This window comes from Accipiter gentilis, chromosome 10, assembly GCF_929443795.1.
Source record: "Accipiter gentilis chromosome 10, bAccGen1.1, whole genome shotgun sequence".
NCBI classification, from domain to species: domain Eukaryota; kingdom Metazoa; phylum Chordata; class Aves; order Accipitriformes; family Accipitridae; genus Astur; species Astur gentilis.
This window is the reverse complement of record NC_064889.1, coordinates 40,184,302-40,208,497: the sequence shown is the minus strand read 5'-3', so window position 1 is coordinate 40,208,497 and position 24,196 is coordinate 40,184,302. Positions and strand designations below refer to the sequence as shown.

Sequence of the window (24,196 nt, the reverse complement as noted above, 5' to 3'; positions counted from 1 at the left end):
TCCAGCCTTCCCGGGGCGGCTCCGGGAAAGGGGAAGGCGCCCGCCGGGGGCCGGTCCCGCCCCGCAGTCGGCGGCGTGACGTGGGCCGGGCCCGCCGCGCCTGCTGGGAGGCCGGGCCGGCGGGGGCCATGGCGAGGACGGCGGGGGCCGTGGCGGGGCCGCCGCTCGCCGCCGCCGCCGCGCTGCTGGCGCTGCTGGTGCCCGCCGCGGCTCCCAGCCCCGGGGCCGCCGGCTGCGAGGTGCCCCCGGGCGGCCGCTTCGACTGCGGCCCCGAGCGGCTGCTGTCGCGGGAGGGCTGCGAGGCGCGGGGCTGCTGCTACGAGCCCGCCGGCCCCGGTCCCGGCCACGGCTCCGGCTCCGGCCCCGGTCCTCCCTGGTGCTTCTTCCCCCGGGGCTACCGCAGCTACCGGGCGGAGAACCTGACGGCCACCGCCAGCGGTTACACCGCCGGGCTCCGCCGCGTCGCTGCCAGCTTCCTACCGGGGGAGGTGGGCAGCCTGCGGCTGGACGTGGCGATGGAGACCCCCGCCCGCCTGCGCTTCACGGTGCGTCCCCGACCCGGCACCCCGGTCCCGCTCCCGGTCCCGGTTTCGGCTGACCGCCCCCCTCTCTGCCCCCGCAGCTGCGGGACCCGGCCCGGCAGCGCTACGAGGTGCCCCTGGCCACGCCGCGGGTGAGCGGCCGAGCGACCTCCACGCTCTACGGGGTGCAGGTCAACCAGGATCCCTTCGGCCTCGTCGTCTACCGGCAGCGCGGCGGGCAGGTCCTGTAAGTGCCCGTCCTGCCCCGAGCCGGGTGAAGGCTCCCCTCGCCTTCCCGAAGGGATTCGGTCTGGAAGTGGGACCTGACACCGACCCCAGCGATGTGCGGGATGGGAGCCGGGGTGCGGCAGGGGACGCTGGGGACGGCACCAGGGCGGCTGTCAGTGGCTGCGGGGACTTTGCTTTGGCCCCCTCTGCAATTCAGTGGCTGGGAAGGGAAGCAGAAATCCCAGAGCTCAGCCGAAACCTGCTTTTGTTTCATGTGGTGACGAGCATCCACGTCCCTCCCCAGGGCTGGTGGTCCTCCAGCTCATTGCCTTCCTCTTCCCTGGCTGCTGGGCACCGCCGGGGCTGTTTGCCGGAGTCTCCCTTTCTCTCCGGCAGGCTGAACACCACCGTCGCGCCCCTCTTCTTCGCAGACCAGTTCCTGCAGATCTCCACCTCCTTGCCTTCCCATTTCATTTCTGGGCTGGGGGAGCACCTGACGCCACTGGTCCTCGACACGGCGTGGACCAGGGTCACCCTCTGGAACCGGGACATGGCGCCTGTGGTACAGAGTGGGGCTGAGGCAGAGGGAGAGGGCTCATCTGTGCTTGCAGGGGCGGCCCCGTGGCCTCTTACGTCTTGTCCAGGGCTGGGAAAAGGCGTCCGAGCCTCTTGAGCTCTGGGACCTGGCCTCAGCCCTGGGCAAGCCCGTGGGACCCTTTTCCCCAGGTTGGGCTTTGTCCCCGCCGGGCGTCTGTGCTGCTCAGAAGCTGCTTTCCTCCACGCGGTCCAGGACTCTTGCTTGGGGCAGAGCCCTGCCGACTCGGGCAGTGCTTGGGGCTGCGAGCCCTGGGTTTGCACTCCAAGCCATGACAGTGCTTCTGGGCAGAGGCGAGAGGCAGGCGCGTGGGTGGGTGGGTGGATGGGTGCTGTGCCGGGGTCTCCAGCGGAGTCTTGCCGGCACCACGCTGTGCTCTGTTCCAGCCCCACGTCAACCTCTACGGCTCCCACCCTTTCTACCTGGGGATGGAGGACGGCGGTTCGGCCCACGGGGTCTTTCTGCTGAACAGCAACGCAATGGGTGAGTCCCGCGGAGGCACTGGGCACAGGCTTGGCCCCCATCCCTGTCCTCAGCTTATTCCTCCGGTGCTTGTGCTTCTCCAGACGTGCTCCTGCAGCCCAGCCCGGCCCTGACCTGGCGCACGACGGGTGGGATCCTGGATTTCTACGTTTTCCTGGGCCCTGACCCCAAGAGCGTGGTGCGGCAGTACCTGGATGTCATCGGTAGGGCCGAGCCGTGGGGGGGGGGGGTACGGGCGCTCCGGGGGTGGCTTTGCCAGGATGCTGCGAGCTGTGCGGTGGGGCCGGTGGGGCAGAGCGGGGCTGCGGGGGAACATGATGCTGGGCTGTCCCTGCGCCTGCCTGGCCAGCACCCACCCTCCTGGCTTCCAGGGTTCCCCTTCATGCCTCCGTACTGGGGTCTGGGCTTCCACCTCTGCCGCTGGGGTTACTCCTCCACCGACATCACCCGGCAGGTCGTGGCCAACATGACGGCAGCCCGCTTCCCCCTGGTAGGTCTCGGCTGCTCCCCGGAGCCTCTGCCTGGGAGCGGCCATGGGGGGGCTGATGGGGAGCCCCCATGGGGCAGGGGTCCCATGGGAGCGTGCCGGGGTCCCTGCTCCGCCCCCAGCACCGGGCACTGCCGTTTGCAGGATGTGCAGTGGAATGACCTGGATTACATGGACGCCAAGAGGGATTTCACCTTCAACAAGAAAAGCTTTAAGGACTACCCAGAGATGGTGCGGGACTTCCATCGCAGCGGCCTGAGGTACATCATGATTGTGGTGAGTGACACCCCCGGCCATGCCAGGGCTCCCGCACGGGTGGGCTGGCACCGGGGTTTCCGACTGTCCCCGAGGGCCGTGATGGAGCTTCCCCTGAGGAAGGCAGGGGAGGCCGTTCCCTGCCCTTGCTGGTGAAGCCCTGGCTTTGTGCCCCGCCAGGATCCCGGGATCAGCAGCTCGGGACCTCCCGGCACCTACAAGCCGTACGACGAGGGACTGAAGCGAGGGGTGTTCATCCGAAACGCCACGGGGCAGCCCCTGATTGGGAAGGTGCGTTATGGGGAGCAGCCCTGGTCCCCATGGGAGGGGGCTTGAGTGGGGCCCCGAGAGCTGGAGGGAAGCACCCAGGGAATGGCCATGGTGGAAAATGGGAAAATGGGACATGGGGGCTGCGGGGTGCAGTGGGGCCAGGGACAGCGGGGCTTTGCCTGTTGCTGCATCGCTCCCATAGGTCTGGCCGGGTCCGACAGCCTTCCCAGACTTCACCAACCCTGAGACTCACGAGTGGTGGCACGACATGGTGAAGGACTTCCATGACCAAGTGCCCTTTGATGGCATGTGGATTGTGAGTGGCCCCTGCAGAGCTGCCGGCTGCAGCTCACTGGCTCCTGCCCTGCGCTTCTGCTGGGCTCCAGCGCGGCAGCGAGGGCATCCCGTCCTTTCCCTCCCTTTCCGTTCCCTCCCCAGGACATGAACGAGCCATCGAACTTTGTGGAGGGCTCCCAGGACGGCTGCCCCAACAACAGCCTGGAGCAGCCCCCCTACGTGCCAGGTACAGGGGGCGAGTACCAGCCTCTGCCTGGGGGTGCGGGGAGCCCCAGGAGGAATCCGGGGATGCTCCGGTCCCAGCTGAGCGGGCTCCGAGCTCACCCTCACCACCGCCCCTCCTGTATAGGTGTGTTTGGAGGACGCCTCCGAGCTGGAACCATCTGTGCCTCCAGCCAGCAGTACCTGTCCTCCCACTACAACCTGCACAGCCTGTATGGGCTGACCGAGGCCATCGCCTCCCACGAGTAAGCCTGGGATTCGTGCCGCAGCTCTTGCTGTCCTAGAGGAGCTGGTGCACATCCCAGGGGATGCCAGAGCCTGGGGAGAGAGACCCCTCCCCGCACTGCGGCGTGGGCAGTTTGGGCATGGGGGGGGCATTTGGTGGGTGGGCGAGGGTTTGGTTTATACCACAGTGCACTGCCTGCTGCTGCCAGCCCAGCGCTGGAGGGGGCTGGAAGCAGCTCCTGGGCTGGAGCTGGTGCAATGCAGCCGCGCTGGCTCCTGGGCTGGGGGCTTGTGTCCTGAGCACTGCCCCATGTCACCTTCCCCGTGGGCAAGATGGTGCTGGGCGTCTGCTCCAGCACGTGTCAGCTCTGCGCTGCTGCCAGGAGCCGCTGACCCCCTTCCCTGGCTGGGTGGTGCTGAGTGGATCCCATCCTGCCCGCAGCGCGCTGCTGAGGGTCCGGGGCAAGCGCCCCTTCGTCATCTCGCGCTCCACATTCGCTGGGCACGGGCGCTACGCGGGACACTGGACAGGGGACGTCACCAGTGACTGGGAGCAGCTCTACTACTCCGTACCAGGTAGGCTGCGGGGCGCTGGGGCTGCGTCCACCCCTGCATCCCCCCTGCGCCTCCCCCGCAGCCAGCAGCTTCTCCTTGGGCTCTGTGCCCGAGGTGCCGCGGAGCCCCGATGCCCTCTGCACCCCCTCCGCAGAGGTGCTGCTCTTCAACCTCTTCGGGGTGCCGCTGGTGGGTGCCGACATCTGCGGCTTTGTGGGTGACACATCCGAGGAGCTGTGCGTACGCTGGACCCAGCTGGGCGCCTTCTACCCCTTCATGAGGAATCACAACGACCACGGCACCCGGGTGAGCACCGGGAGCCCTCGTTGGGGGGGGGGGGGTCAGCTGGGTGGACGGGGCAGGGGTGGGTGCTCTGGGGCTGTGCGAGGGGCTGCCCTACCTGCGTGGGAAGGCGGCTGGCGCAGCTGTGGGGCTGCATCCCATCGGTGCCGGGGTTGTGCCGTGGGGAGTCTGTCTGGCATCCCCAAAAGGCGCCCACCGTTCCTCCCCACGTAGTCCGAGCATTCTCCTTCGGCTTCTCCCCTACAGCCGCAGGAACCGTATGCCTTCAGCCCAGCCGCCCAGGCTGCCATGAGGAATGCCCTCCGCCTCCGCTACTCCCTCCTGCCCTTCCTCTACACCCTTTTCCACCGGGCTCACTCCGCCGGGGAGACAGTGGCACGGCCCCTCTTCCTTGAGTAAGTGCCGACCCATCCAGGGCCGATGGGTGCCGGTCCCCGCCGGGCTCAGCGGGAGGTGGGCGCAGGGTCTTCCTAGCGCTGCGCTACTCCTCCGCATCCCTCCCCAGGTTCCCCAAGGATCCCAACACCTGGGCCGTGGACCGCCAGCTCATGTGGGGCGGGGGGCTGCTCATCACACCCGTGCTGGAGGCAGGAAAGTCCAAAGTCAGCGGCTACTTCCCGGCGGGGACGTGGTACAGCCTTGCGGGGGTGGGTGCTCCCCTGTCGCACCACGGGGGTCTCAGGTGGCCGCACGGTGGGTCCCCGCACCCCACCGCTGGTACCGGCCCCCCAGGGCTGTGTTCAAGACTCTTTCCTCGCCTGCCCTCTCTTGTGGCCATTCGAGGGCAGCAACGCTGGGCTGGGACCCCCTCGGGCACGCTGCGCCCTGCGCCTAATAACTCCTTCCTCTTTTTGTTGTCATTTAGGACTCCACCATCCACAGCAAAGGGCAGTGGATCCTCTTGCCAGCTCCCCTGGACACCATTAACGTCCACGTCCACGCAGGGCACATCCTGCCCCTGCAGGTGAGCCCCCTCCATGCTGCGGTGACGCCGCGGTGACCTGCCTGGCCAGCCCCTGCCGGCGCGTGGGGCAGGACGGAGGGCTGCAACGCGGTCACTGGCGGACTGGACATTGCCGAATAAGCCGCGAGGCTGCGGTGGTCGGCCGGGGCTGGGAAAAAGCGACTCCCACAGCGCTCGGAGCTGTGTCTGGTCCTGGGCTGCAGGAGCCTGCATTCAGCACCGCCGAGTCCCGCAAGAAGGGGATGGCCTTGGTCGTGGCGCTGACACCGGACGGCTTCGCCAGGGGAGACCTGTTCTGGGATGACGGGGAGAGCTGGCAGACCTTTGAGAAGGGGGACTACACTGAGATCCTCTTCCTGGCCACACATGTGAGCGAGGGGGGGGGGGGTTCTAGCGGGGGGCACCGGGCACGGGCATTCGCTCCCACGCGCAGGTCCTGGTGCCCCTGGGGCACGTGCGGTCACGGGCAGCACCGTGCCCTGGTGCAGCCAAGGCGTGTCGTGCCGAAAGTGCCAGGCTGAGCGGCTACAGCACCGTGCGCAGGTGGGGTGGTGGGGTCCCATGGGGGCTGTACCCCACCGGGAACCCCCTTAGGAGGGGGAGAGGCTGCGCTGGGGAGGTGGGTGCTCTCTTCTTGCACCCACTGTGCTGCGTAGCAGCGGATGCTCTCCAGCCCCATCCCTCCGATAAATGGCTTTGCCGCTCCACAGTGACGGCAGAGTTACCCGTACCCCCCCGGGCCCGGTGCCCTGCAGACAGGCAGTGCATCGGGCAGGGCACATCGAGAAGCCCTGGGGGTGTGTGGGGTGGCTGGAAGCCCGGAGCGTGGGGTGACGGACCCCTGCCCCCGCAGGGTGCTGTGCTCAGCCAGCTCCTGCAGGTGGGCGCCCACCTCGACGGGGTCCTGCTGGAGGACGTGACCGTGCTGGGTGTCACCAGCCCTCCCCGGCAAGTCCTGGCCAACGGTGCCCTTGTGGGTGACTTCTCCTACCGCAGCGACACGCAGGCAAGTGCTCGTCCCCGCTGTGGGAGGGGGCGGCGGCGGGGGCGAGCTGCCGGCCGGTGGCTGGGAAGGGACCTGGGGCTCAGCCGAGGGGCTGGCGGGGTTTGGCCGCAGTGATGGCGGTACGTGCTTTGTTGGCACCAAGGAGCGTAAAGGGCTGCCCGGCGTGGGCTGCGTTGCTGCCCTGGGGCCGGGGCAGGATTAGGCTGTGAAAGGGGGCAAGGATGGGAAGATGGAGGATGGGAAGAATGCGTGGGGATGGGGATGGAGCTCTGCGAGGAGCAGTGGCACGGCTCTGCTCCTGGGGCTGTCTGCCGTGGGCACCCTTCCCGGGGAGGTCTGTGGGACCGGGGCCGTGTTGGGGTGCACCTCAGGGAGGCAGGACACCCCCCTCGGCTCTGACACCCCCTGGGCTCCATCCCGGCCAGTTCTCACCATGATGACCCTTCCTTCTCCCACTCAGGTGCTGAGAGTCCCCGTATCGCTGCCAATGTGGGAACAGTTTGTGATCACTTGGACCTGAGCCCGTGCTGGATTTGTGCCCCTCAGCGGGGAGAGGTGATGCTGCTCCCTCTGGCTCTGGGGCCGAATCTGTCCCATCCTTTGTAAAACCAGAGTTGTTGCTGCTTCTCCCACACAGTTCAGCTCCTGGGCTTTGGCTTCCCTTCTGGCTAACAGGACTTAACTGGAGATGTGTGCACTGGACTTGCGTTAGGGTGGGGGGAGCTTGCACAACCCCTAGGGATGGGGAAGCCCTCATCTCCTCCAAAATGGGGAAAAAAAGACCCAAGTGCCTCGTGAGACAGCAAACCCGTTAACATGTGGAACTGGTAACCTGTCGAGGGACTGCGGGGTCTCCTGGCTGTGTTTTTTGGGGAGGGGAATCCACGCAGCGGGGCGAGGGAGCGGTGCTGTGAATAAAGTTGCTGTTTGCTGGGAGCACCCCCAGGCCACGTCTGTGCCTCTCTCTGCCAGTGCCTGTCCTGAAATGTGGTGCTGAGCCCTGGCTCAGCGCTCCTGCCCAGCTGGGACCCCCTGGCTCCGTCCCAGCCTTGGGGCCTCCAGCCGGACCACCTGCAACCCTTGCAGGCTTCACCCCATTTCCCAAAGCACTGGGGGACCCCCGGCTGCTCCCGCAGCCCTGGCTGTGCCGCAGAGCCCATACTGCCGGCTCCAAGCCCAGGGACTGCTGCCGTCCGGGGGCTGCCAGCCCCGGCCCCCACTGTGCGGCTCTGGTCGAGCCTCTGCTGCGCAGGGAGGGAGCAGACGCCGTCACCCCTGGGCCTGTGCACCTTAGGGACTCTGGGCACTTTTTGGGTATTTTGTTAAATTAAACCGTACCCCTGCTGCCTCCTCGCTGGTACCCCCTGGCCTGTTTTCCTCAAGGGGTGTGCCAGCCGCCCCTCCGCAGCGGGGCTGGCAGCAGGCAGTGCTGCACGGAGACCGCAGCACCGGGAGCTGGTTCCAGGTAAAAACAGAGCCCTCTTCCCTAGAGGCTTTATTGAGAAGCAACTTGGCTCAACTACGACTTCTCTGGCCGAGAATAAAGGCACGAGGATCCCCGAATGCTCCAGGGCCAGGCGGTGTTTGCGATACAGAGAGCAGAGCCTCGGGGTGTCACCCAGCCGGGATCCCGCTCCGACCCCTCGTGCCCGACGGGCAGCGCACGGCTGTCCCGTGGCAATGGGGGACACCAGGCAGAGGTGATGCTCACAGCTCGTTGTGCAGTGGCCGGCACTGGGGGCTCAGTTTCTCCTCCAGGACAGCGTCAGGGGCACATACCCAAGGGTCACCCGTGTCCCACTGCCACTTCAAGAGCTGTGTGCGAAGCAGCTGGAAGACGGTGGCGTAGCGGGGGTCAGGGGCCAGGTTCTGGCTCTCGGTGGGGTCACGGCTGCAGTCGAAGAGCTCCCAGCGGTCCCTGTAGTAGTACTGGTGCAGGGTCTTGTTCCAGTGGGTTGGCTGCCCGGCCCTGGTGCGGTTGAGCAGGTCTTGGAAAGTGGGCGAGACGTAGAAGTCCTGATCGATGGGAAAGGGCATCTTGTAGTTGAGGTTGTGAATGAGGCGGAACTGGTGGTGCTGGATGGCTCGCATGGGGTAGTACATGGTCACCTCGTGGTGGCTCTGGCTGCTGAAGGCGGTGGCCCAGGGCTGCTCCGACTCCAGCGCTGGCAGGAGAGACTTTCCAGTGAGCTGCACCCGCTTCGTGCCAAAGATGCTGTAAGAAGGGTAGGGGATGGAGAACCAGTCCAAAATGGTCGGTGTCAGATCTGGAGGGGAAGAGAAGGGTGAGAGGAGGGGCTGGCGCCCATGGGAAGAAACTCAACCCCGGAGAGGGGCAGAAAGGTCCCTGGGGTCTGCTGCCCCGTGGGCTGCGGATGGTCCTGGGCCGAGCTGCAGAGCTGAGCCCCGGGATGACGTCCCTGCAGGGGACCCTGCTGCTCTGTCAGCCCTCCTCTCCCTTCCCGGGGCCAGCCGTGCCAATGCTGAGGGCTGCAGGCTGTCCTCCGCGAGAGGACCCTGGGTTTTGGCGTGGGGAGGGTGGGAACCCGCTCACGCTCCCCCGGCACAGCTCTGCGTGCCTCTGCTCCCTCCTGGGGGGGCACGGGCTCTTACCCAGGAGGGTGGCGAAGGCCTGGCTGACCTGCCCCCAGCGCTCGGTGTGCTCGGGGGAGGAGATCAGCAGGGGCTCGGCGGTGCCAGACCGGTAGAGGTTGGTCCTGCCGCTGGGGAAGGGGATGCCGTTGTCGGAGGTGTAGATCACCAGCGTGCTGTTGTGGAAGCCGGCACGCCGCAGCTCCTCCAGGACCAGCCCGATCCCTGGGGATGGAGGGGCAGAGCTGAGGGGGGGGTGTTGGAGGGATCGCAGTGCTCGCCAGCACCAGCCTGGCCCCCACGGCTCCTACCTTGGTCCATGCGCCCGATGGTTGTGTACTGGGCTGCCAGGTCCTCCCGGGCAGCTGGCGTGTCTGGAACAAAGTGGGGAACCTAAATGCAGAACGGGAAAGTGGCACGTGGCAGCCATGGGGAAGGAGGTCGCGGGTACGCCGGGGTGGCCTTCACCAGTTCTTGCCCATAACGCTGATGGCAGTGACCGAGGTGGGGGCCAGCCTGCAGCTGGCCTGGCTTCAGTGGAGGCTGCGGAAGTGTGCAGCTCCTATACGGCCCTGCAGTGCCGTATAGCCCCATGGAGCCCCGTATAGCCCCATGCAGCCCCCACAGGCTCCCACCTGCACTTGCTCCGGGCGGTAGAGCTGTGGCTTCCAGTCAGGGATCCAGCCCATGCCGCTCTCTCCATTGCCAAATTTCTCACAAAAGGCCCCATATTGGGGCTGGGAGTGCCCGCAGCGGTGGGGGTCGTGGAAGGCAACGTAGAGGAAGAAAGGCCTAGAGACGGAGAGGGTGGAGATGGAGGTGGTGTAGCAAAGGGCTGCCCACCCCCCCCCAAGACCTTCCCTGGGCTGTGCAGGGGTGAGCTGGGGTCGGCGGGAGGACTCCCACCTAATCTGGGCTTCTGGATGTGGGGTGACCTTGAGACAAGGTGTCCCTTCCTTTTTGTGACCAACTGGGACAAGGAGACACGTCTTCAGCGAGGCCGGTTTCCCTCTCCTCTCCCGTGGCCCCTCGCAGCCTGCCCTAGAGACGCCGGGTCCGTCTCACCTCTCATCCTGGCTCTGCAGGAACTGCCGGACAAGTGCTTTGATTCGAGTGATGTTTCTCCCAACCTGCAGGACCGAACTGTTCTCCTCTGTGTAGGCGAAGTCGAAGGGGTAGACAGCCTCGGGCCCAACATGCTTCTTCCCAATTATCCCTGCAAGAACGCAGACAGGCGGTGTGCCAGGAGAAGCGGGGAGCAGGGAGTAGGATGCTGGCTGCTGCTGCTGTCTCCTTCCAGGGACCTGACACAGATCATCCACTCCAGCATGGGCTGTGCTCAGCAAACGCTGGTGAGAGTGGAAGATGCTGCCAGCTTCTCCAGTCATTTCTGCCGGTTGCAGAGGCACTTCCACATCTGGTCAAAAAATGGGACCCACGCGGGGACCACGCTGTCCCAGGTCACAGGTGTGGGTAAGTGCTAGAGCAGCTGAGCAGCTTGGGTGGAAGTTTGGGTCAAGCACAAGCCTTGAGTGAGCCTGGGAGCCAGGAAGGAGCGGGATGGGGAACAGGAGTGAAACTGAGGTGTAACGAGGATGGCAGAGGACCAGCGGTGGGGGGGAGCAAAGCGAAACCCAGGTGTCGGCACAGAGCATGGGCACGGGTCCAGTCGGTGCTGTCTAGCTCGCAGGCAGGTCAGCCGTCAAGCTCTCTCAGCCGATGGGGTTCGGTGCAGAGAGCAGGGGGGTTTCCCTGCCCGCGTCACTTGCCCAGAGCTCCCTACCTGTCCGGACGCGTGCTTGCCTGAGGAGCCGGGGCAGGCTCTGCACGCTGTCGAAGGAGTTGAAGTGGTGTACGTCCTGGTGCAGCCCGTACATCCCATTCTGGTGCTGCAAGCAGGGAGAGACAACGCGGTTGGACGACGTTTGCCAGCCTGGCCCCCAAACAAGTCCAGCCGTGCAACAAGCGTGTGTGCATGGGAAGCAGGTCCCAGGGGTCAGGGGAGAGAGTGGGTCAGTGAATGGGGGGATCACCAGGTCCTGCGACCATGCCGTAAGCACGCCGGCTCCTGTCATCCCCGAGTGCCCACCGCGGACTGGTGGCCCCCACCCCGGCGCACGCGGATGCCCCTACCTGGGGCAAGCCGGTCAGGATGCTGGCCCGGCTGGGAGAGCAGCTGCTGACGGAGGTGAAGGCGTTCTGGAAGACCACGCTGCGCCGGGCCAGCGCGTCCAGGTTGGGTGTCCGGATGGCCGAGTTGTTGTAGGTGCCGCTCTCAAAGCCACCGTCGTCCGCTGCAGCGGGAGGGGTGCGGGGTGAGCCCTCCGGCACCGGGCCTGACCCCCGGCGCGTCCCCAGCCGTGCGGGGGGGGGGGGGGGGGCAAAGCCCAGGGGACACAAACGACACTGGGAGCAGCCCTGGGCTGAGCACGTCCCGGGCTGGGGCCGGTGCAGCCGTGACCATCCCGGCAGAGGGGATGCAGCCGGACCCCCGGGACCGTCCCTCCCCCTGCCCACCGGACTCCCCGAGCCCCGGGCAGGGGTACCCCGCCGATGGGGCCGGTCCCAGGGCTGGGGGCGGCGGACCCGGGACCGGTCCCGGGGCTCCGTCGGGCCGGCGGCCGCACTTACCCAGGAGAAGCAGCACGTTGCGGGCCGGGGCCGGGGCCCCGCCGGTCCGGAGCGCGTCCAGCAGCAGCAGCACCAGCGCCCAGGACCGCATGGCACCGGCACCGGCACCGGCACCGGCACCGGCACCGGGCGGGCGGCGGCGGCGCTCGGCGGCTCCTCCGGCCGCCCCGGCTCCTCCTCTGCCCCGGTCACATGAGGCGGCCCCGGCGGTTCAGATCCGGCCCGGGCGGAGCCGCCGGATGCGCCGGGAGCCGCCGGTCCCGGAGCTGGGGACGGGGAGTGGGGGGGAGGGTCTCCCCGGCGGCTCACCCCCCCCCCGCTTCGGCCCGGCCCGCTCTGCGGGGCGTCCTGCCGCCTCCCCGGGCAGACCGGAGAGCTCCGGAGCCCGCGGCGTGTCCGGAGGGGGCCGGAGGCCGGAGACGGCCGGGCTGGGGGACGCCGCCCCGGGCATGGCGGCGCCGGGTGCCCGGCAGGGCGGGCAGAGCTGCCCGTGCCCGGGGCTGCGGACGAGGCTGCCCGTCCTGCGCTGGCTCCCGCGTTATTCCTTGGCCTGGCTGCAGCTCGACCTGATCGCCGGCCTGACCGTGGGGCTCACCGCCGTGCCGCAGGCGCTGGCGTACGCCGAGGTGGCCGGGCTGCCTCTCCAGGTGGGTGGCCGTGCCCTGTGGACGTGGGTGCCCGGTGCCCGCCCGCTGCCCGACGGCGGGCAGGGCGAGGAGGGCTGGACGGCCGAGAGCCCGTTCTCGGGCCGTCGCCCGTTTTCCAGGGCAGGAAGCCACAGGCGCCGTGTGTTTGCTCAGGGCTGGCCGCGGGCGCCGGAGGGACACGAGGGCAGCCCAGCCCTCCTCGCCTTGGCGGTGTCTGGCGTTTCCCAGCAGCTCCGAGAGCGTTGTGCCAGTGCTCCTTTTGTCCCCGTGCAGTACGGCCTCTATTCTTCCTTCATGGGCTGCTTTGTCTACTGCTTCCTGGGCACCGCCAAGGACGTGACGCTGGGTCCCACCGCCATCATGTCGCTGCTTGTCTCTTCTTACGCCTTCCACGAGCCTGTCTATGCCATCCTGCTCGCCTTCCTCTCCGGCTGCATCCAGCTGGCCATGGGGCTCCTGCACCTCGGTGAGACGCTCTTGCCGTCCGTGGTTGTATTTTTAGGATATCGCTGTACATCCTGTAGTTGCTCCCGCCCTGTGCTCTCTGAGACACTGGGCTGTTCTGCTAACTCTTGTGACAGCTCTGTGTGCGTGCAAACACCCTGTGCTCCCCATTAGGGCCAGCAGCGTGCTTACTGCTGCCTGTCCCGTGCAGGTTTTCTTCTGGACTTCATTTCCTCCCCAGTCATTAAAGGGTTTACGTCGGCTGCTTCCATCACCATTAGCTTCAACCAGGTCAAGGTAGGTTCTGCCGGTCTGCTCTGGATGCCTTGCCCCCTCTCTCCTGGAGCCGGCCGTGCTGTGGAGCTGGGAGATTGAGCACCAGGCTGGGCAGTGTGCTCGGTGCGAGAGGAAGGAACCCCAAAGAGGACACGGGTCCTCCTGCCAGCAGTTCTGGTGGGTCCCCGAGTGCTCTGCTCTGCGCAGACCAAGCCAAACGCACCCGCTGTCTGTGACCAGCTGGTGGCATTCAGAACACCAGTAAAACCAGGACATTTGATTCGGTCACTTGCAGGAGGTGCTGGGTGAGTCTCTTGGCATGGTGGGTTTGCAGCAATGGGAGGTGTGGTGGCTTTGCAGCTCCACCGGTCCCTTGCTGGCCTCTCAGGGACCTGAGGTCCTCTGGCTCTTCTGGGGCTGCAATGCTTCCTTTGTGGTTAACCAAAATCAGAGACTCCGGGAGATGGTGTCAGGCTGTGCGAGGAACCAGAGGGCCGGTGTTGGCTAATGGCTGCGGTCGCAGCGGGGGACTGATGTGAAGGCGCTGGGGCCTTGCTGCTGGTCCCGGCACGGTGCGGGGGGATGGCAGGGCTGCGCAGGCTGGGCTGGGGCCCCAAACTGAACCCCCTCCTGGGAGCTGCGCGGTCATGTGTGCAGGACAGGATGGAGGCATCTCAGGGCCTGGGAACAGGGAAAAAATCAGAGCATCTGTGAGCCTGGCCCACATGGAGCTGTGCAGGGAAAGGGCTGTCCTGGCGTGCATGCGGGTGGTCGGTGAGGTGGTCTCCCACCAGCAGTGCCGACACCATGCGTGCGCCAGGGCTGAGCCCTGGTGCTCCTGGCAGTCCTTCCGAGGCACGTGGCAGCTCAGGTTGTGCAAGGCTTTCACCAGGCTTTGTCTTCCTGCACAGAACATCCTGGGACTGCAGGGGATTCCTCGGCAATTTTTCCTGCAGGTGTATGAGACGCTGCGGAGGATTGGGGAGACCAGGTCAGCACCCACCCTGCTCTGTACCCCTGCAGCTGTGGGGTCTCGGGCTGCTTCGCTCCCCATCTCTTTGGTCACACCTTGGAGCAATTTCTCGGTCCCTGCCCAGCACTGTGACACAACTGCTTCTTCTCAGCCATTTCCATTTCAGCTGCAAATTTGAAGATGGGGGAGCATACGGGCTCCCAAGCTGCTAAAGGGGAAGGATGGGGCACGCTTGTCCTATTTTTTGCTCCCAGTTAGGTACATCAGGATTTTGCCAGCCCAAAGGCACGTCCTTGGGACTGTCTGTGTTTTAAATCCTCCTCCAGTTTTTGACAGTCCAAGAGGGAACTTAGGCATCCCCGTGCCCCCGCCCTCTCCCGTTAGCTGTACCCGTGGCTAGGGGTCTCTGCCACAGCCTGGGTTTCTCACACAGCACAGTGACACAGGGTCAGCTTCATCGCGGCTGGCAGAACACCTCCCTGCCTAGCTGTGAGGGGCAGCAGCGGGAGAGGGAGGAGGCAAATCCTGCCGCACGGATCCTGCCTGTTGCAGGGGACCTTCTTCCCTGTTTACAAAGAGCCCACAAACCCATTCACATCATACTGCTGACTAGGGGACACCCCCTCCTCCCTCTCCTGCTGCCCCCCAGGGAAGCAACACGTTTTGCCGGTGGTGCGGGGGTCCCGGCAGCATCCCTGCAAGCTATGCACCTCCCTGCAGAGCCATGGCATGTGCCCGGGCACACGCTTTTCCTCCCGTGGGGCTTTGGGGTGCCTCTCCCTGTGCCCCGCAGCATGTTTGGGCTGGCACCGATGTGCCTGTTGCAGGCCTGGGGATGCCGTCCTGGGGCTGGCCTGCCTGGCCGCGCTGGCAGGGCTCCGGGTGATGAAGAGCCGCCTGCCCCGAGCTGCCCCTGCGGAGCCGCTGGCTGTCAGAGTCAGCTACCTCATCGTCTGGACCTCCGCCACGGGTGCGTTGGCCGTCCTCTGCCCCCTCTCCTCCCGCGGCCATCCCTCCTGGGGTCTCGTCTCTTCGGGGCAGGGAAGAGACAGCCTGAAAGCGGTAAAGCCCAGGTGGGCAAGAGCTGAGACCTGGAGGTGGGTCGGGGAGGACAAAGTCCCAGGGATGGTCCTGCCGCTGTGCATGCCCCTTCCTAAGGCTTGGGAGACCTCAGCAGCCCAGGTACCTCCTCCTGCCGTCCCTCCTTGCCTCCCCGGGCTCCGGCCAGGTTTTCACGGTTGCTCTCTCCGCTGCAGCATGCAACGCTCTCGTAGTCCTGTTTGCTGGCCTGGTAGCTTACTCCTTCCAGGTGATGGGGTCCCAGCCGCTCACGCTCACCGGCAGCATCCCCCAGGGCCTCCCTGCCTTCCGACTGCCACGCTTTTCCATGGTGGCACCCAACGGCACCGTCCCCTTCTGGAGCATGGCGGAGGTGGGTGCCAGGCTGGCCGGCGGAGGCTGGGCTCCCCGCAGGCTGCTGTCTCCTTACTCCTGCGTTTGCTGGCTCCCCACGCAGCGGGAGGAGGCTCCGCTGCAGGGAGACCTCATCCCTCGGTGGCACCACTCACCGCATCCTTCCCTCCCAGGACATGGGGGTCGGGCTGGCCGTGGTCCCGCTCATGGGCCTCCTGGAGACCATTGCGATTGCCAAGGCTTTTGGTACGGCTGCACCAGACGCCTACACTCACGGAAGGGGTCTCTGCAGGGGGCTCGGGGTGCCGGGGAGGGTGCTGTTCCCATGGGGGCAGTGGGAGGCACTGGGCTGCCTGTATCAAGCCCGGTTCATAACATGGGCTGGCAGGAGGGGTCCCGTGGGTGCTGCCGACCTCCTCCCCTAGCTAGGCAGCTCTCCCATGCATGACTGGGGAGTGGGCTGGGGGTTCCCTGCATCGTGCACAGCCAGAATCGGCACAGGAGCTGAGTGTTGTCTCGGGGTGCTCCTATGGCCCAGGGGGGTGCCGGGGTGGGGCCCACGGCTGTGCCAAGCACTGCTGGCTCTGCTCCGTGTGCGTGGCACGTTCTGCCTGTGGAAAGCTCGGGGCAAAGCTGCTCATCTCCTTTCAGCCTCGCAGAACGATTACAGGATTGACCCCAACCAGGAGCTGCTGGCTATGGGTAAGAGGCCACTTGGAGCAGGAGAGCAGGGGGTGGGGATCCGGCCCGAGTGCCCCTGTGCGTGTTATGCAGCCTCTGAGCTACCAGAGATCCCCGTCTCAGCAGTCCGACCTCTGACTGAAGTTTTACCTTTCTTATCTTGCATGCTGCCCCCACCCCAAGCTTTTCTCACAACTTGGCAATTTCCAGAGAAGCCTGAGCCCAGCTCACACAGCTGGACGGGATCCGATCCAGCCCCAGGTACCAGCCTGGGGATGGAGGAGGTGATGACAGGGACACAGACCCATCTTGCGGCCCCGGGCAGTGCCTCCCTCGGCTGCTGCATCCCCAGCCCCTCTCCTTCCCCACTGCAGGCTTTGCCAACATCCTGGGCTCCTTCGTCTCGTCGTATCCCATCACGGGCAGCTTTGGCCGGTGGGTAGCAGGACGGGGAGCGGAGCCCCAGCCCGCAGGATGCTCGCTGGGGCTGTGTGGTGAGGGGACTCTGCGTGATCTTGGGTGGAATGTTGTGCGGACCCCAGTGGGTCCCTGAGCTCGTGTTCTGGTCCCCAGCTGCCCACCTTGGCTGCCGGGCTATGCGTGGGTCCCGCGAGACCTTCCCTCCCATCTTGCGTGCTCTGCGGTCCCGCTGCGGGCTGCAAGCCATGGGTTTGCTCGTGTTCCTCCCCGGTGGGGTCTGACGGGGTGGGTAGTTTTCCTGGGTGGGGTCTTTGGGCAGCGGGTGGGGGCAGCTGCCGGCCCCGGCCAGCCCCAGCGCAGCCTGGGACAGCGCGTCGCTTTGCATTTCAGGACAGCGGTGAACGCGCAATCGGGTGTCTGCACCCCCGCGGGAGGGCTCGTCACAGGTAGAGACCCCGACCCTGCCGTGGGCTGCTCTGCAGGTCCCCGTGCCCAGCACCCGCTCCCCCCTGGGCATCGGGGACCGCGTGGCTCAGGTGCTCCCCATCCCCTGCAGGCACCCTGGTCCTGCTCTCGCTGGCGTACCTCACCTCACTCTTCTACTACATCCCCAAAGCGGCGCTGGCCGCCGTCATCATCTCGGCTGTGGTCCCCATGTTTGATGCTGGGATCTTCAGGACGCTCTGGCGGGTTAAGAGTGAGGGCACGAGCCAGGGGTGGTCGATCCTCTGGTGCAATCCGGCTCTGCCTGCGGAGCAGGCGCTGTCCCGGAGGGCCCTGTGGCACAAGGACAAGGCGCAGCCGAGCCTGGGTTGTCTCTTGCAGGGCTGGACCTCGTGCCTCTCTGCGTGACGTTCCTGCTCTGCTTCTGGGAGGTCCAGTACGGCATCGTGGCCGGGGTGCTGGTCTCAGGGATTCTTCTGCTCTACTCCATTGCCAGGCCTCCAATAAAGGTGGGCTTCACACCTCCCCTTGGATGCAGCAGGGCCAGCCGGGCTCGCCAGGGAGCTGGGAGCTGGGAGGGGACTCCCCGAGAGCATCGGGTTTTGGGGTGCGAGGTGATTCTCTCCCACCCCCATCCTCTCCCGTGTCTCCAGCCTGCCGTCGGCGCAGCACAGGGACCCCTTTCAAAGATCACGAGGAAAGGAGTATCCCAGGAGCTGAGAGCAGGAGAGGGAGGCATTGCTGTCCCTGTTCCTGCTGACACTGGGGTGTCTGCAGGAGGGGAGTTTCCCTGAGGGGTGGGGGCTCCCCTGTGTCCCCCTCCAGCCAGGAGGACGGGGCTTTGCTTTGTCACAAGGGCAGTTGTCCCTGCCTGGGGCAGGTCACAGCCCTGAGCTCCCCGTGACTTGTCCCCCTCCACTGGGGTCCTGTGCAGGTGTCAGAGGGGGACGCGCTCCTCGTGCAGCCGGGGAGCAGCCTGCACTTCCCAGCCATCGAGTACCTCCGGGATGTTGTGTGCAGCCGCGCTCTGGCAGGTACGGTGCTCCCCGGCCCACCGGCTTGTCCTGGGGACCCGGCTGTAACCCGGTGCCCACCTGGATCACTTCTGGGGGCGGCAAGTGCTGCCCAGACCCGCAGGCTGCGGGTGCAAGCAGCGACAGCACAGCTTCCCTACGGTGGGGACCAGTCCCTGGCTGCTGCCACTCTCCCAAGGCCGTCTCACCCCTTCCAGCCGTGGCTCTGGCTCCAAGGGCTGTGTCCCCCAGGCTGATCATTTCTGGGCTCATCAGGGACGTGACCGTATGCTCTTCTTCCAGCAGCATCTCCATTACGCTCCATCGTCCTGGACTGCCGCCACATCAGCAGCATTGATTACACAGTGGTGGTGGGGCTGGCAGAGCTGCAGCAGGAGCTGCGCAAGCACGGCCTCTCGCTGGCCTTCTGCAGCCTGCAGGTATGTGGGATGCAGTCCCGGCTGGCCCCCGTGCCGGGTCCTGCTGCCTCTCCCCGTGCCAGGCATCAGCTCTGCTCCCCCAGGGGAGGGTCTGCGCCCATGGGCTCTGCCCTGGCTGCTGGCATCTGCCACAAGGATGCTATTGCCTCTCTTCTGGTAGCACCTTCATCATCTCAAGTGCCTTTGTCTCAAAGAGGCTGCAGCATCTGAGCCCAGCTGTGGGATGCGGGACGGCGGGGAAGGGCTGCATCCTCTGCCCTGGGCTGGCTGGGGGGCTTACAGCCCTGGAGAGATGGGAAGGGGCCAGCAGCAGGCTCCCTCAGCCCAGGTTTCTCTGTCCTCAGGACCCTGTTCTCCAAGTCCTGCTGTCCGCAGACTTAGAAGGATTCCAGCATTTCCCCAGCTGGGAGGAGGCAGGTGAGGCTCTGGGCTGCCCCGGGTGTTCTCCCGGGGCTGGGGTTCCCCAGGCTGCTGCTGATCAGGGATCTGAAAGACAAACCTGGGAATCTGACCTTTGTCAAGCCCCAAAGCTGCAGTGCGGGGGGCTGCGGGGGCCTGGCTCCCGGGAAGGGGAGCAGGAGCCCCTCTGGAGAGCAGGGTCACCCCGGCCTCCGGGATTCACGGTGAGCTGTTGTGGTTTAACCCGGCAGGCAGCTAAACACCACACAGCTGTTTGCTCCACTCCCCACTCTGTGGGATGGGAGAGCGCATTGGAAAAAAAAGATAAAACTCGTGGGTTGAGATAAAGGCAGTTTAATAGGACAGAAGAAGAAGGGAAAATTACAGCAATGGTAAAAGAATATACAAAACAAGTGATGCACAAAGCAGTTGCTCACCACCTGCTGACTGATGCCCAGCCAGTCCCCGAGCAGCGGGCCGCCACCCCCTGGCCAACTCCCCCCAGTTTTATTGTTCATCATGACGCCCTATGGGATGGAATATCTCTTTGGCCATTTGGGGTCAGCTGTCCCGGCTGTGTCCCCTCCCAACGTCTTGTGCCTCCCCCAGCCTGCTCACTGGCGGGGCAGCGTGAGAAGCTGAGAAGTCCTTGACTTAGTGTAAACGCTACTCAGCAACAACTAAAACCTCAGTGTGTTATCAACATTATTCTCACACTAAATCCAAAACACAGCACTGTACCAGCTACTAGGAAGAAATTAACTCTATCCCAGCTGAAAGCAGGACACGAGCCTTGGCTTAACTCTCTGTCCTGCTTCTCCCCCTTCCTGGCTCAGAGCGGCGTGGAGGAGTGGAGCCGGGGGGCAGCAGGGCAGCCCCCTTCGCCAGCACCAGCGAGAGCTCACTGCTGCCTGCGGGGCTCATCCAGTGAGTCGAGGAGCCGCCTGGGACCTCCTTGGGCAGCGTCGCCTTACCATCTCCTCACCTCCGATTGTGCCAGGGCTGTACGTCCTGTGCTGCGCAGAGCGGTGGCGGTGACATCCTGGTGACATCCCGGTGACATCCGACTAACACGCTCCACGGGAGCCACCTGCCCCTGTCCTGCCTCCTGGGATGTCTGTCGGGGCTGGGACCGTCCCCCTGTCCCACGCAGGGGAGGATGGAGCAGCACCAGCCCAAACCCACACAGGCTGCGCAGGCGGCACGAGGGGAGGGAGCACTGGTGGAGACGCTGGGAGCAGGGGTTTGGCTGGTCCCGCACCAGCTTCCCAGCCCCACCGGAGCTCTGGCACCTCGCCACCTCTGCAGACCGAGGACAGGCGGTCCGTGGAAGGGATTAGTGGGGCACAGTGGTTCCCGATCACCGTCATCGGGAAAAAGCCATCCCTCCTCCAGGCCTTCCCCATCCTCGAAGCTGCCATCTTTTTTAAGTCAGCTGTTTTAATTCTGGAGCCTTTTCTTATTCTGGGACATACCAAACTGTGACGCAGAGCGTACTCTTGTCAAAGCAAGTTTTAATGATGCTAGCACTGCCCTCCAAGCCCAAGGGCACGCTGCAGCTCTCAACCTCAGGCTGCTGGGAGATGAAAAACATCAGTGATTTTGCTCCTTACTGATCCCTCTTGGTTTGTGGGGTGCTCTGCCAAACGCTGCCATCGGGCAGGGCTGGGCTGTCCCCCTGTGGGTGCAGTTCCTCACCCGATTCCTGCCAGGCACCGGAGGGGACAGGCACCGTGGCACCAGCTTGTGCTTGCCTGGTGTAAAATGAGTGCAAAAAGCAATAGTGCTGTCAGGCAGCGGGGCTGGGGGAGGCAGCGCTTGGGAGAAAGCAGTTTTCCTGAGCTGCCTTTGGCTGACACCCCTATAAGGAGGGTATAATAAAGCAGTAATTGCAAATGACTCAGCGTGATCTCTGCCTTCCTGTGGGAAAAGCTTTTTCCTTTTGTGTGGGAAGGAAAAATTAAACTCTAATTTCTGAGCGCTGCTGAGCAGACCAAGGAAAAGAAACTGAAACCAGGCTCAGGCTGCCCGGTTGCTCAACGCCTGAAGGCACGCTCCGGCACAGGTCCTTCTGCCAAAGGATTTTGCAGGTTTTGCAGGGGCAGCAGAGGTGCCCGGGAGACACAAAACTGCCAGGGCCGACAGGTCCTGCTGCTGGAGGCTGGAGGAGCGTTGGCTTCTGCAGCGGAGCCACGCTGGGCAGCAAGTTCCTTGCTGCATCGCAGCAGATAAGCATTTGCAGAACTGGAAGAGCGCACGTACCCTCTCTTCCCATCCATCTATCTGTCTCCCTAGACAAGGAGCGACCAGCGCAGAGACGGGACAGATTCGACCCATTTCTCTTCATGTTGTGTGGCAGCTGGCTGCAGCCCTGCGCTGCCTGAGGTCGTGCTGTGGAAGCTGCTCCGCATGCCCAGAGAGGAGCTCAGCGAGACAGCGGCAGGAGGGGGCTCAGGTAAACCCCCTGCTCGGGGATGCTGGGAGGAACAAGAGTGGGAAAAGAGAGGGGTAAGGGGGTAAAAAAGGCCGGTCGTGTGTAAATAGCATGTGTACGTGAACTCGTGTGGGCGGGTGAGTGTGTGAGCGCTAGCGACGATCAGGTCAGCTTGGTCCCACTTGGATCGGGGGACGGGGTGACAGCCGCATCCCCGCTTTCGACTGTTGGATCCGGCACGTTATCTTTTCTTCCAACACACTTGCCCTCCCCGCCGCTGCTGGCAGGCCCTATCCTGCATCTCTGCGCCGTCTGGGGGGGGCACGTGCATTCAACAGAGGGGTGAAACACCCCGCGGCCCCGCTCCAGAGGAGCCTGTTTATGGCCATTTGCTGCCTGCGTTACTGCAGCCGCTCCGAGACCGGACGGCCACAAGAAGCGATCGATCGTGGCCGGAGGGACGTTTCCCTCCAGGCAGTGGCGGCGGGGGGGGGGAGTTGGAGGTTGGTCTATCTCCACCCTACCAGCCCAAAGTAGAAAAAAAGAGGGGCTTTGCTGGAGATCTGGGAGCTGCTGAATCTGGGGTCAGAAGGGAGAGAAGGGGGCTGAGCTCCAGGCCCGGCCCCCCCTCCCCGGGGGCAGCCGGAGCGGGCAGCGGGCATCCAGCTCCGGGCTAGAAGTGGCCACCACGGTTCCTCCCAGCCGCCTCCACAACGGGCTGGAAAGCTCTTGGTGCGGAGGTACCGGCCGAGGTTTGGGGGTCCCGGGGAAAGCAAAGCATCCGCCCCCCCTCCCACCGGCAGCGGCCCTTTGCTGCGCTTCTCCGGTGCCCGGGAGGATGCCCGGTGGCCCGGCCCGCTCTCGGGCACCGCTGCCGCCTGCAGACGCCCAGGTCCCCGGTGGCGGAGCGGGGGGGGGGGGGGGACGGACAGCGGCAGGGCGGGGGGGGGGGAAGGCGGGACTGGCCGGGGCGGGGCGGGGCCGGGCGGGGGGCGGCGGTGGCGGTGACGTCCCAGAAACGAAACTTGGCGGCTCGGCGGAAAAGCGAAACTTTACCGGAGGGGCGGCGGCGGCGGCGGCTCGGCTCGTCGGAGCGGGCGCTGCAAGTGCCGCTTCCCCGGCTCGGTCCCCGGTCCGTCGGTGAGTTTGCGTTGCCGGGACCGGAGGGTGGCGGGCCGGGCCCGGGCGGCGGGGCTGCGCTGCGGGGTGGGGTGGGACACCGGGGGCTTGGGCTTGCACGGGGGCTCCGGTGCGGGCGAGCGCGGGGGGGCTCCCCTGCCGGGCCCCGGGCGGCACGCTGAGGGTTCCGGGCCCCGCTGCAGACCCCCGGTAAGCCCCGATCTCCCCGGTGAGCCCCGACCCTCCGGTGCGTCCGGCCGTCCCCTGGGCACCCTCTCCTCCTGTCCCCTCCCCGTCCAGCCGGGACACCCCTACCCTTGGTGATCCCGGTCCTCCCCGCCGTGCACCCCGGCCATACCGGCGCTCCCCCGCCCGCCCCGGGCATCCTCGCCCCGGGCATCCTCGCCCCCAACCCGCGGTGACCCCGGTGACCCCGCCCCCCCCGCTCAGGCTGAGAGCCACAGACAGCCCCGCCCCTTGCCCGCCAACCATCACCTAACGGGCCTCATTTGCATTCCTCCGCCCCTTCGCCACGCCATTGGCCTATCCACTCGGCTCGTTTGCATATCTACCCGGCAGAGGGGGGGAGCTGGCGTTTCTCCGCGGGGAACGAACAACGCTTCATTTGCATATGGGCTCCGCCCAATGGGGGTTAGCCCCGCCTCCGCCCCGGGCGGTGCAGGTGAGGGCGGGGGGCTGCGGCCCGAGGGTCCCGGTCCAGGCCCGGCCCGGCCCCAGCCCTCCCCCGGTGCAGCCCGGCGGGGGAACGGGGCTCCGGGCACTGCCTGGCGGGAGCAGCACCCTGCAGACCTCCGGGCTGTCGGAGCCAGGGAGCGGGGCCTGCCAGTGAGGCCGCCGGAGCCCGCCTTGGCGGCGGGATATACGGTTCGTCCCGCCTCAGGGCCCGCTGGGCCGCGCTGCCCTCGCTGTGCCCTGCCGGGTCTGGCGCCTTCCCAAGCGCCTTTAGTTTTAGAAGGTCTCTGCGCAGAGTGGAGTAGCTGGTTTTATCTGTTTATTTTGTAAAGTGTTTGTGGTTCCTTCCTGAAGCAGCTGAGGGAAGCGGCTGCTTGCTGGGGCCCGGCCGGCGAAGCCCCCGCCGCTGAGGGCCTTTTGTTTCCTGAAAATAAAACCAGAGCCGGGAGGAAGGTTAAGTGACAAAGGTTCATTACTTCACGTTAATATTTCTATTTCTCTCTCTGCCCCATCCTTTTCTCTCCCTCTGTGGCTCCGAAAAGCTTATCGTGGTGTATGTGGCTGGGAAACATGAAGTGCCGTGTGTGTCGCTTTGTTTCTGGGGATGATTCTCCTGGTTCTTGCAGCAAGTGTGGGGCCCAGATGGCTCCCTTCGCCAGCACTGGGGACGAGGATTCAGGTACGAGGGTGCGATGTGGGGTGAGCTTGGGGACGATGTGGGGGGCCTGGCATGCCCTGGGGCTGCACGGTGACCAGTGGCTGCGGGTGTCCACTGGTTCTTGTGTTAGCCCCAGTGCTTGTGTAGGTCTGGGCTGCTCTGCTCTGGCCAGGTCATTACGTGCTGCTCCCGTCTCAAGTTTCCCATGCATTACTGGCCAGAGAGGGAGTTTTCCTCGCCTTGCAGTGACTGGCAGGGGACGGAGAGAGAAGCGAGTCAGTTGCTGACACCTCCTACGCACATTCTCCACACTCAGATCTGCAGTGTTTAACTAGTTTCTGTTTTGCCAATGAACTGGTGCCATTTTTATGGAATGCTGTATTACAAAGAGCACTCTAGTCCCTCTTGAACCAGAATTTCCTATCTTCAGCTTATTGTTAGGTTTAGAATTCACTCCCTGAATTTCTGCTTGATAACATGCTAATTCTGCCTATGTGAACAATAACAG

At 65.3% G+C, this 24,196-nt stretch overlaps 4 protein-coding genes across 12 annotated transcripts in view; 3 read left to right on the top strand and 1 right to left on the bottom strand.

The window, feature by feature from the left end:
* Positions 1-20: 20 nt before the first annotated feature.
* On the top strand, positions 21-7,352 carry GAA (alpha glucosidase). The gene is made up of 19 exons (XM_049812855.1): positions 21-545; positions 623-768; positions 1,146-1,311; positions 1,731-1,827; positions 1,911-2,030; positions 2,199-2,317; positions 2,459-2,590; positions 2,750-2,860; positions 3,042-3,155; positions 3,278-3,362; positions 3,486-3,603; positions 4,026-4,159; positions 4,293-4,444; positions 4,688-4,836; positions 4,947-5,088; positions 5,307-5,405; positions 5,609-5,773; positions 6,259-6,411; positions 6,872-7,352. The coding sequence occupies exons 1-19, from the start codon at positions 129-131 to the stop codon at positions 6,929-6,931; spliced, it is 2,679 nt and encodes an 892-aa protein (XP_049668812.1). The 5' UTR covers positions 21-128; the 3' UTR covers positions 6,932-7,352.
* A 537-nt stretch (positions 7,353-7,889) lies between these two features.
* Positions 7,890-11,745, bottom strand: SGSH (N-sulfoglucosamine sulfohydrolase). Its single transcript, XM_049813121.1, has 8 exons — positions 11,635-11,745; positions 11,137-11,297; positions 10,787-10,892; positions 10,069-10,219; positions 9,639-9,795; positions 9,315-9,396; positions 9,025-9,228; positions 7,890-8,678 (listed from the first exon to the last, which is right to left on the bottom strand). Exons 1-8 carry the CDS (start codon positions 11,723-11,725, stop codon positions 8,119-8,121), a joined length of 1,512 nt encoding a protein of 503 aa, XP_049669078.1. The 5' UTR covers positions 11,726-11,745; the 3' UTR covers positions 7,890-8,118.
* On the top strand, positions 11,724-20,683 carry SLC26A11 (solute carrier family 26 member 11). Of its 3 annotated transcripts, none has more exons than XM_049813120.1 (16): positions 11,724-12,281; positions 12,555-12,747; positions 12,937-13,022; positions 13,913-13,992; positions 14,802-14,944; positions 15,231-15,406; positions 15,561-15,633; positions 16,039-16,089; positions 16,443-16,503; positions 16,879-16,934; positions 17,045-17,185; positions 17,314-17,441; positions 17,867-17,966; positions 18,252-18,385; positions 18,730-18,802; positions 19,621-20,683. In XM_049813120.1, the coding sequence occupies exons 1-16, from the start codon at positions 11,724-11,726 to the stop codon at positions 19,713-19,715; spliced, it is 2,148 nt and encodes a 715-aa protein (XP_049669077.1). In that variant the 3' UTR covers positions 19,716-20,683. The 3 variants fall into 3 exon arrangements, with proteins under 3 accessions (XP_049669077.1, XP_049669076.1, XP_049669075.1); XM_049813119.1 differs by having other exon boundaries at positions 18,249-18,385; XM_049813118.1 differs by adding an exon at positions 16,252-16,352 and having other exon boundaries at positions 14,802-15,406; positions 15,491-15,633; positions 16,443-16,562; positions 18,249-18,385.
* A 1,544-nt stretch (positions 20,684-22,227) lies between these two features.
* The window catches only part of RNF213 (ring finger protein 213), a 55,150-nt gene continuing 53,181 nt past the window's right edge, over positions 22,228-24,196 (top strand). For 4 of the 7 annotated variants that reach the window (XM_049813110.1, XM_049813108.1, XM_049813109.1 and 1 more), the window contains exons 1-2: positions 22,229-22,358; positions 23,573-23,709. In XM_049813110.1, coding sequence (XP_049669067.1) covers positions 23,586-23,709 — 124 coding nt within the window. In that variant the 5' untranslated portion in view covers positions 22,229-22,358; positions 23,573-23,585. Of the gene's footprint in view, positions 22,359-23,572; positions 23,710-24,196 lie in introns of all 7 variants that reach the window. The other 3 variants (XM_049813111.1, XM_049813112.1, XM_049813113.1) reach the window with 1 other exon arrangement.

Bases quoted from the DNA above. Each gene is read 5' to 3' on its own strand.
- GAA (XM_049812855.1), top strand. From the start codon at position 129: ATGGCGAGGACGGCGGGGGCCGTGGCGGGGCCGCCGCTCGCCGCCGCC. The intron at 2,031-2,198 runs GTAGGGCCGAGC...CCTGGCTTCCAG, and splicing joins GCAGTACCTGGATGTCATCG to GGTTCCCCTTCATGCCTCCG. The intron at 5,774-6,258 runs GTGAGCGAGGGG...CTGCCCCCGCAG, and splicing joins TCCTCTTCCTGGCCACACAT to GGTGCTGTGCTCAGCCAGCT.
- SLC26A11 (XM_049813118.1), top strand. From the start codon at position 11,724: ATGGCACCGGCACCGGCACCGGCACCGGCACCGGCACCGGGCGGGCGG. The intron at 15,634-16,038 runs GTACGGCTGCAC...ATCTCCTTTCAG, and splicing joins TGCGATTGCCAAGGCTTTTG to CCTCGCAGAACGATTACAGG. The intron at 17,186-17,313 runs GTGAGGGCACGA...TGTCTCTTGCAG, and splicing joins GACGCTCTGGCGGGTTAAGA to GGCTGGACCTCGTGCCTCTC.
- SGSH (XM_049813121.1), bottom strand. From the start codon at position 11,725: ATGCGGTCCTGGGCGCTGGTGCTGCTGCTGCTGGACGCGCTCCGGACC. The intron at 11,298-11,634 runs GTAAGTGCGGCC...CTCCCGCTGCAG, and splicing joins CAACGTGCTGCTTCTCCTGG to CGGACGACGGTGGCTTTGAG. The intron at 9,397-9,638 runs GTGGGAGCCTGT...TTCTGCATTTAG, and splicing joins ACCGCCCGGAGCAAGTGCAG to GTTCCCCACTTTGTTCCAGA.